Here is a 10,932-nt window from a genome sequence, read left to right as displayed (position 1 = left end):
AACAATATGTATGTAGTTTTTACAAGTAATTTAAAATCATAAACTTCCTAGTCTGGTAAAGGTAAGATCCCAGTCCGTCAAAGAGGGGTCCATCAAATACCACGTGACAGCGGCAATTATTATATGGGTAGAACCATCCTCCAAAATTTTAGAAAATGTCTGCAACGGTATAAGGATAATATAACCAAGGCTTTAAATTCTAAATGTTCCTATTTCTTTCGATTCTGTACTACGCAGGCAAATTTTTGAAAACACCTCCCTCATTAGTAATGATTTGGGTATTAAACAAGTTGTTTGAAAGGCAATAAAAAATTAAACTTAAGTAATAATACTTCTTGAAACAGAGATTTTGGAAAATATTCACTAAACGCATTATACGCAAGTATAAGTAAAAATGATTTATCAAATTACATATTAAAACCAAGTGTTAATGCCTATGAACCTATATCAAAAAGACCATCAAGGTGAATATTTTCTAAAAAAGCAAGAATCGCATTAAATCACATTAAATCGCATTAAATCTTGATTTTTTTTATCTGAATGAATTACCTCGTTTCGTGTTTTTTGTTTGTTTGTTTTTTTACTCCTGGTTGAACTTCCTTGAGGTGATGACCCTAGTACTGTTTTAATTTTTTTATTTCAATTCAAGTCACGTATTTTATTTTAGGTCTTACTTTATATTTATTTTATATATTACTTATATTATTTTATATTTATTTATGCTTTGCTGATGACGGCTCTTAGATATGGAGCCGACATATTCATTTAGAAAATTTTTACTGTCTAAGAATAATTCATCATTATTTTCTTATTGTTTTACCTTTTCTAATTTTTATTATGGAAATGCAGTGTGGTCTCAGTCGTTACTTTCATGAATGCATTGAATGGTCATAAGTGCTGACGACACATGACTAACTTCACCTGAAAATGGCAAAAGAAGACAGGGTACAAATATACAAAATTGTTGTTTATCAGCCTCAATCATTTTTTTTTATCCATACAAGCAAAAGAATCAAAATTACAAATAGGCCATAATTTTTTATGTGTTTCAGTTATATTTTTCATTTGGTCGATATGTCTACAAATCCAACATGAAGCTATCAGACCCGTACTTTAATTGTACCTTGGTCGTAGATTATTTCCGTTCATAATCAGGTTACGGCCTTTCGTTATCCGCTTGATTTTACTATATTCCGTAACGATTGAAGGTGGATACACTAAATGATCTTATAATTTTTACACCCCTTTACAGTTTGGGTCTATTCTAACGTACAGCAGGACTTCGGACGATTTTGGAAATCTATTTCATAGTAGAACAATAAGAGTTATATTTTCAAATATAACTCATTACAATATAACAAATATAACAGTTATATTGTCAAAGATTCCAATTATATTTTCATTGCGCTCAATATGTCTTTACAAAATCGAACATCAAGCTATCAGACACGTACTTTACACGCATATTATTTTCGCTTACAACCAGATTATGGCCTTTCGTTAAATAGCATTTGATTTTACTATACTCGATTACGATTGAAGTTGAATACGCTAAATGGTGTAACAACATGTAAAATCATTATTAATCAACAAAACTGTTTCGATCCAAACAAACAAAAGAACAGCCCTTTACGAGAGAATCAAAATTACAAATAGGCCATGATCCGTTCATGGCAAGCGAGACTAGCAATCTGTCGCAACTTCTATACCTAGGCAGTTATCTCTTTTCCAGACTTAGCGTTTTTCGTGCAAATAAAAGGGGTTGCTTCCTTTAATCGGCAGTGGGTGAGCTTCTGTGTTGAATACCCATTGGTCTAATGATATCAATCGGTCGTCACTGAAGAGTAAGTATAAATACTGAAAAAAAAAGTTTAAATACAGATAATACTGGTATCTAAATCATATAAATACATACTGAATAGGATATAAATAGAAATATTGATGGCAGTGGCGGATCCAAGAGGGAGAAGGGGGTGCCCCCCACCCTATCGTAGTCTAAAGTAGTATAATTTACTTAATTAACTCAATTTTGCGTTAATTAAACTAGCTCCTAACGCAAGTTTATCAGATCAAACTATTTTGCGCCCCCCTTAAATTTTTTTTATCGGATCAACCTATTTTGCCCCCCCCCCTTAAAAGATCCTGTATCTGCCCCTGATTGATGGTAATTTGAGTCATTGTAAAAGGGCAGAGTAGACAATATACCTTAAATAAAGTTATCATCTTTTAGCTTTAAGCTTCGGCAAACATTGTGAAACTCAAATCTTATGATCGTAACTGTAAACAGATAATGTAAATGAGTTTTACAAATTATTTTTTTTGTTATTATTAAAATGACTAAAATATCAAATATTAGAATATTCAATATTAAACTTTAATATTAGAATCTAAATTATTAAAATATTAAAAAACAAAAATTAATATAGAATTTTTAATTGGTTATATTTTTTTTATTATAGTTTTGCACAAAAAAAAAAACTTTTTAAACAAAACAAATGGCAGTTACATCTAAATTATCATAGCAAAATATTTTACGTTGAAAACTCCAGATTTTTTAAAATATTATAATATAATGGTCTATATAGATATATTTAAAATAAAGCACAATATATATAGTAACCATTTAAAATGCAAGGTTAGTTTTAGATTCTAGAAAGAAAGTACTGGTTGAGCATCTCTCTGAAAAGGCCAGTGAAGCATAAAACAAGAAAGTTTTTCGCTTGCTGACCAATAGTCTGCGTAGCACAAGCATCGATCCCCTGATTTACGGGTCTTTACCCGCTACGGTCTTTACCAGCTTTACGGGTCTCCATCACTGCATTCTTTCGACAGTCTATAGACGCTGTGTACCATTAAGCTAACTGTACCTAATTAACAATAACATCAGAAGGGCGTTTAAAAACGAAGCATAACTACAACATCATGGAGCTTACCCTTAACTTAACACCCTTACCCTTAACTTAACACCCGATTCCTTCCTTAGGAGACAATCAATCTTTTTCGGATGCTGACCATTGGTTGGCTTAGTGCAGATAATCATTTAGTCAGTGCAGGTAATCAATTTACTCATTGAAATCATATTTGGAAAATAATTCATTTTTCAACTGCCTTTTAAATTCACCTACATCTCAACTACTTTTAATAGCCCCATCCAACGAAGTTCATAACTCAGCCCCTCTAAAAACAAGAAAATATTCTCCATATTGTTGTTCGCACATATTTTTCTGTGGACTTTCGGGAAGGGAGTGCAATGCGTGGTTAGGGGCAAATCATCTGCAAAGCATACGAAATGCTTCTATTTTTTCAAACGTTTGCATAACCGCCGCACACTTGGGAAAAATTTGTTCTGTGTCTCTATTTCCACAGGCTGTGGCTCGTTCTTCCATTCTGGAACTCTATTCGCTTTGGTCTGTCTTCATTGAATATGATAAGCGTTCGCGGCCCAAGGGGCTTACTACAAGTATTTAAAATACATTTAGAGGTTTTAAGATTCAGAAGAGAGAGAGAGAGAGAGAGAGAGAGAGAGAGAGAGAGAGAGAGAGAGAGAGAGAGAGAGAGAGAGAGAGAGAGAGAGAGAGAGAGAGAGAGAGAGAGAGAGAGAGAGAGAGAGAGAGAGAGAGAGAGAGAGAGAGAGAGAGAGAGAGAGAGAGAGAGAGAGAGAGAGAGAGAGAGAGAGAGAGAGAGAGAGAGAGAGAGAGAGAGAGAGAGAGAGAGAGAGAGAGAGAGAGAGAGAGAGAGAGAGAGAGAGAGAGAGAGAGAGAGAGAGAGAGAGAGAGAGAGAGAGAGAGAGAGAGAGAGAGAGAGAGAGAGAGAGAGAGAGAGAGAGAGAGAGAGAGAGAGAGAGAGAGAGAGAGAGAGAGAGAGAGAGAGAGAGAGAGAGAGAGAGAGAGAGAGAGAGAGAGAGAGAGAGAGAGAGAGAGAGAGAGAGAGAGAGAGAGAGAGAGAGAGCACAAATTAATTAGTGCCCTTTCCCAGGGGTGTAAATTGGTAGGGGAGAGTAGCATTTGCCTCCGTCGCTAGATTTAGAAAAATTACCTTTTTTGTGTTTTTACAATAAAAAACAACGACGAAATTGCCATTCCCCCTAGATCTCGAAAAATATTTGTTTGTATCTTTATTTCGTGAATCAGCATCTTTGCCCCCCCCCCTAAAAAAAGTGTACAAGGTACTTTGAGTAATTGAAATCACTTAGAATCTATATGCTTCACAGATTTATGACAATAAAGTCTACTCGCGAAACACTGGATGAGCATTTTTCTGAAGGGCCTGCAAAGCATGCGAAGTACTTTTACAACGAAAACATCTGTATAACCACCGTATACTCGGAAGAGTTTATTTACTCGGAAGAGTGGTGGCATGAGGAGTACTTTTACAACAAAACATCTGTATAACCACCGTATACTCTGAAGAGTGCTGGCATGCGGAGTACTTTTACAACGAAAATATTTGAATAACCACCGTATATTCGGAAGAGTTTATTTAATCAGAAGAGTGGTGGCATGCGGAGTACTTTTACAACGAAAACATCTGAATAACCACCGTATACTCGGAAGAGTAGTGTCTTAAGGAGTACTTTTACAACGAAAACATCTGTGTAACCACCGTATACTGGGAAGAGTTTATTTGGCGTTCGCTACTCCGCATACTGTCACTCATCATTTAAACATTAAACCTCTCACCTGGAAAACTTATCAGATTTTCAGCAATTATCTATAACGTTAATTAATATTTTTAAACAAACAAACGTAAGTTAAAAGTGGCGAGCAGCCTATTTGATTACTGCTATTTTGAATATTTAGAAAGGCTCTTAGTCCCTTGATGAGTCTAAAGTCCTAGACAATTTAAATTGTCCAATATGATCGTCTAAAATCCTCTTTGCTTGACGGTCACTAAAATTGCCACCATTCGATATTTTATTTGCCAGTACCAAACTGACTTTTGTACAAAACTATGATTTTGGAATCAGTGTAGGCTATGTATTTAGAAGCTTCTGTTGTACAGTGGAGGTTTTTCTTACTGGCATGATATTTCTTCAGCTTGATATGCACCATTACGATTCACTGGTTGTGTTGATATATTTTTACTGAAAAGACGGAATATTGAAAAAAAGTAAAAAATAGTTAAAAAAAGAAAGAACTATAATTTAAGTTCCAAATTCATGTATTAGTCAGGAAATGCATAATAATCATATAGTCCAGTTGTTATTATTTTTTTTACAATTTCGAATCTTTGAGTAATCATAGGCAGCGCAATAGCACTGCCTAAGTAAAGAACGATATTGGCAGTGTATTTTTTTTTTTTTTTTGGTTGGTCCTAGACCAGGGCATTGCGTATCGAAGGAGTTGTCGTAGAAACTTCGAAAAGGGCCCATTCGATTGGAAATTGGAGTGGCCTGTGCCCTTTTTAATAGTCGAAAGTGATTAAAAAACAGCTAAGACTCCTTCCATGCCCATCATTTCCCCAAACACATCCAATCCAAATTTTGAGATAGCCATTTTGTTCACGTAGTTGAAAGATCTATAAATTATGTCTTTGAGGAGGACCCTCCCCCCACAGTCCTCAGTGCAAGGGTTGTAACTTATACCCTGGGGGCATATAAGGTTTTTATTAAAAGCGTTGTCGTAGAAACTTCAAAAAGGACTCACTTGATTGGAAATTGAAAGGGCTAGTGCCCATTTTAATAACCGAAAGTGATTAGAGGGAAACTAACCCCCCTCTCACGCCCACCATTTCCCCAAACACATGCAATCAAAATTTTTAGATATCCATTTTGTTCAATGCAGTAGAAAGAGGGCAACTAACCCCCCTCTCATGTCCACCATTTCCCCAAACACATCCAATCAAAATTTTGAGATAGCGATTTTTTTCAACGTAGTTGAGAGTCAAAGAAATTAGGTCTTAGAGGATGACACCCCCCTCCAAACCCTCATGGCAAGGATTGTAAGTTATGGCCTGGGCGCATATAAGGTTTTTGTAGAAAGCGTTTTCGTAGAGACTTCAAAAAGGGCTCATTCAATTGGAAATTGAAAGGGCTAGTGCCATTTTTAATAGTAGAAAGTGATTGGAGAACAACTAACCCCCTCTCACGCCGACCATTTCCCGAATACATTCTATCAAAATTTTGAGATAACCATTTTGTTCAACGAAGTTCAAAGGTCCAAAAATTATGTCTTTGAGGATGACAAACCCCCCACAGCCCTCAGGGCAAAAATTTTAAGTTATGCCCTGGGGGCATATAAGGTTTTTTTTTATAGAAAGCGTTGTCGTAGAAACTTCAAAAGGGCTTATTCAATTCAGAATTGAGAGGGCTAGTGCCCTTATTATTAATCACAAGAAATCTGAGGGTGAATGCCCCCCCCCCTCCCCCACACCCATCATTTCCCCAAACACTTCGAATCATGATATAGCCATTTTGTTGAACTTAGTTGAAGGGTTCGTAAATTTTATTTTTGAGTGTGACGACCCCCGCCCACCACAGCCCTCAGGACTAAGGTTTTAAGTTATGCCCAGGGGGCATATAAGGTTTTAATATAATGCGTTGTCGTAGAAACTTCAAAAAGGGCCTGTTCAATTGGGAATTGTAATGGCTAGTGCCCTTATTAATAGTCAAAAGGGATCGGAGGGCGAATGCCCCCCCCCCCCGCCCATCATTTCCCCAAACACTTCCGATCAACATTTTTATATAACTATTTTGTTCAACGTAGTTGAAAGGTCTGGAAATTATGTTTTTGAGGATGACAACCCTCCCCCCATACCCCTCAGGACAAGGGTCCGAAGTTATGCCCTTATGGCATATAAGGTTTCCATAAAAAGTTTCGTCGTAGAGGCTTCAAAAAGAGCTCATTCGATTGGAAAGTGAGAGGACTAGTCCGTTTTTTATTAGTCGAAAGTGATCAGAGGGGTAATCCCCCCCCCCATGCCCATCATTTCCCCAAACACTTACAATCAAAATTTTGAGATAGCCCTTTGGTTCAGCATATCAAAAAGGTCTGGAAATTATGTTTTTGAGGATGAAATATTTCCCTGGCCCTCAGGGCAAGGGTTGTAAGTTATACCCTGGGGATATGTTTTTATAGAAAGCATGGTCATATTAACTTCAGAGGGGGCTAATTGAATTGTTAATCAGACGCTCTAGTGCTCTTTTATGAGTCAAAGTGATCGGAGAGTAGCTACCCCCCCCCCCCACACACACACATCGTATTGTCCCAAAATGTATCTAATGGAAATTTTGAGATAGTCATTCTATTCAAAATAGTCTAAATATCATATAACAAGGCTTTTGGGGTTGAAACAAGCCCCAGAAATTAGGGGAAAGGGTTGTAAGTTATGCCCAGGAGATATTTAAGATTTTTATGGAAGGGATGGTTGTTTAACTTTTGAAGAGGCTCAGTCTTTCTCCCTGAAAAAGACTATCATAGGCAGCGCAATAGCACTGCCTAAGTAAAGAACGATATTGGCATAATGTATTTTTTTTTTTCTTTTTCTTTTTCCATACGAGGGCACTTCGTATCGAAGGAGTTGTCGTAGAAACTTCAAACATAAGTAATTCAATGAGAAATTATAAGAGCTTAAATTCTACACAAATGTTAGCAGTGATTGGAATGCCACCCGCCCCCCCCCCCACCCCCCTCCTTGCCCCACACACCTCCCAACAAAATTTTGAGATGGCCATTTTGTTCAGCGTAGTTGATTTCCAGATAGAAAATATGTTTTTGAAGAGGTCATTCCCCCCAACCCTCAGGGCAAGGGTTTTAAGTTATGCCCTGGGGGCATATAAGAACGATGTTGGCACTGTCTCTTCGGACCCTGAAATAATTACTGGCTGCCTGTCACAACTCCTCCATGAAGAGACTGCTCGGGTCCTGAAACTTATGCCGCCGAAAATGGGTCCTTTTGATAATGATTGCAAATTTGATAAGTTGTGCCTATTTAGCTTATTAAATAAGGTAAAAAATGCCAATGGCCCAGAGCAACGACAAGAAGCCCTATCAACATTTAGATTAGCTAGAAAAGAACACAAGGCTTTAATGAGGACGAAGAAAGCATTATATGAAATTACAGAGCAAGAGAAGTGTTTTCAAGCTTATAGATCAGCCAGTATGAAGGAATTTTGGAAGTATTTACGTGGGCCACGTGACTAATCAAAAATGATCCCAGAAGTTAACTCTTGGCCGACTTATTTTGAAGATCTGGAGAGTCATAGAAACTCAGCTGGCCAAGCACCCTTCTACCGGCAAGTGTATACTGAGCCGATAGATGCAGTGGTCAGTGAATTCCCCCTCCCAGAGCATTCTTACCAGCTAATTCAGGAAACACCAGAGAGTGAGCTAAAACAATCAATCAAAAGCCACGGTGGAGGATCTTCGCCGAATATTGATGGAATTCCGTTAACAATGTATAAGAAATTAATCGGTCCCCTGTTGCCAGTTCTATTAACTTTGTATAATGCGGTCCTGGTTTCATGTAGTTGGCCAACAGCATGGAATATGTCGGTTATAATGCCGTTTTTTAAAAGGGTGACCGGATGAAGCATGGTAACTACCGCCCTATTAGTTCAGTACCAACAATTAGTAACTTTTTGGAAAAGGTTCTATGATAGTAGATTAGGGCTGTGGCTAGAAAAGGAAAATATTGTCAGTGAGACCCAAGGAGGATGCCGAAAGGATTATTCAACTACAGATCGTGTATTTATACTCCAGGCTTTTATTGGAAAATATTGTAGGGGAAATGGTGGGCTTTTTGTCATGTTTTTGGACTTTGAAAAGGCATTTGATAGTATTGATAGACCTATTTTACTCCGTTACCTTGTTAAGATAGGCCTATCCAGGCCTTTTATTATGTTATTAATTAACATGTATGAGATAACTTTATCTGTGGTTTTTATCATAGGCAGCGCGCTAGCGCTGCCTAAGTAAAGAACGATGTGGGCACAATGTGTTTTTTTTTTCTCCGACCGGGCACTTCGTATCGAAGGAGTTGTCATAGAAACTTCGAAAAGGTTCATTTGATTGGAAATTGGAGTGGCTAGTGCCTTTTTTAATGGTCGAAAAAGATTGGAGGGCAACTAGCCCCCCCCCCTCCCCACGCCCATCATTCCCCCAAACACATCCAATCAAAATTTTGAGATAGCCATTTTGTTCAGCGTAGTTGATTTACAGATAGAAAATATCTTTTTGAGCACGTCACTCCCCTACAACCTTCAGTACAAGGGTTTTAAGTTATAACCTGAGGGCATATAAGAACGATATTGGCACAGTATACTATTTATCATTTTTTTCCTTTAGAGCAGGGCACTTCATATGGAAGAGGTCGTCGTAGAAACTTCAAAAGGAGCTCATTCAATTGAAGATTGAGAGTTCTAGTGCCCTTTTTAATAGTCGAAAGTGATTAGAGGGCAACTAATCCCCCCCCCCCACGCTCATCATTCCTCCAAACACATCCAATCAAAATTTTGAGATATCCATTTTGTTCAACGTAGTTGAACGTTTTGGAAATTAGGTCTTTTAGGATGATAGCCCCCTCAGAACCCTCAGTGCAAGGGTTGTAAGTTATGCCCTGGAGGCAAATAAGGTTTATATAGAAAGTTGTTGTATAAATCATAGTCAGCACGATCGCGCTGCCTAAGTAAAGAACGGGAAAACTCAAGAACGAGAAAAGAAACGGGGACTAAGTAAAGAGGAGGACACTCCCCCACAACCCTCAGAGCAAGGGTTTTAAGTTATACCCTGGGGGCACATAAGAATGATTGTGGCACAATGTATTATTTATTAATTATTTCCTTTGGAGCAGGGTACTTCGTATCGAAGAATTTGTCGTAGAAACTTTGAAAAGGGCTCATTCAATTGGAAATTGGAGTGGCTTGTGCCCTTTTTAATATTCGAAAGTGATTGGAAGACGACTAATACCACTCTCACGCCAACCATTTCCCCAAACAAATCCAATCAAAATTTTGAGATAGCAATGTTGTTTAACGTAGTTGAAAGTTCTGGAAATTCGGTCTTAGAGGATAACAACCACCGCCCCGGGGGCATATAAGGTGTTTATAGAAAGCATTGTCGTTTCCAAAAGGGCTCATTCGATTGGAAATCGAAAGGCATAGTGCCCTTTTTAATAGTCGAAAGTGATTGGAAGGCTTGACATTTTTATAGTAAAGATCGAAGTGGGTATAATGCATCATTTTTTGCTGTTGTTGTTGTTTAGACCAGGGCACTTAGTATCGAAGGAGTTGTCGTGGGAACTTCGAAAAGGGCTCATTCGATTGAAAATAGAAATGGCTGATGCCCTTTTTAATAGTCGAAAGTGATTTGAGGGCAACTAATCCCCCTTCCACTCCCACCCTCCCACGCCAACCCTCCCATTTATGCTCTTAAAAATTAAACAAATCAAAATAGCGTAAATGTATCCAACCTATCAAAGAAAGTAAACAGATTTTTTTGAGAATGGTATCAAGTTTTTCATTTCAGGTCAGCTAAAGGAGGTATGAAACTAAATGAAACACTAATATTTTTGTCCAGGTTTTTAAAAGTTTGTATATTCTTAAAAATAGCAGAAAATTTTTCTCCAGCATAAAAATAGCAGGCCAAACTATAAAGTTTTAAAAACGAAAAGATTTAAAGTGTTATTTTCTTTTCCCTGAAAAGACTATGTCAATATAAAACGGACAGAAACTAATTAAAAAAACTTTTTCCACAAAATAAGTTTTTCAAAGAAAAGTAAAGAACTCCATTAAACAAAAGATGACCAAAAATAAAATCAAATAATCTACCAAGCGTGAAACTACCACAAATCAGCATCGATAAATAAATGAAACCAAAAACGAACAGAAATTACAATAAATTTACAATTTTACAGAAATTAATATAAGTTGGGCGCACAACCCCTATGCCTTCCCAAGGCCAGAACAAAATTTGCACTTTATTGAAAAAATACAAA

At 37.3% G+C, this 10,932-nt stretch overlaps 1 protein-coding gene across 1 annotated transcript in view; it reads right to left on the bottom strand.

The window, feature by feature from the left end:
- alpha-Man-Ia (alpha-Mannosidase class I a) overlaps window positions 1-10,932 on the bottom strand; it is a 62,698-nt gene continuing 51,766 nt past the window's right edge. Inside the window, exon 9 of the mRNA XM_089107894.1 lies at window positions 1-1,857. Within this exon, the coding sequence (XP_088964020.1) occupies window positions 1,735-1,857 (123 nt within the window). The 3' untranslated portion in view covers window positions 1-1,734. The remainder of the gene's footprint in view (window positions 1,858-10,932) is intronic.

This window comes from Artemia sp. Qi Xiang Cuo, chromosome 2 (genome assembly GCF_049724085.1).
Source record: "Artemia sp. Qi Xiang Cuo chromosome 2, ASM4972408v1, whole genome shotgun sequence".
Taxonomy (NCBI): Eukaryota; Metazoa; Arthropoda; class Branchiopoda; order Anostraca; family Artemiidae; genus Artemia; species Artemia sp. Qi Xiang Cuo.
Note: the sequence above shows the minus strand (reverse complement) of the source record. Positions and strands in the feature narration are given on the sequence as shown.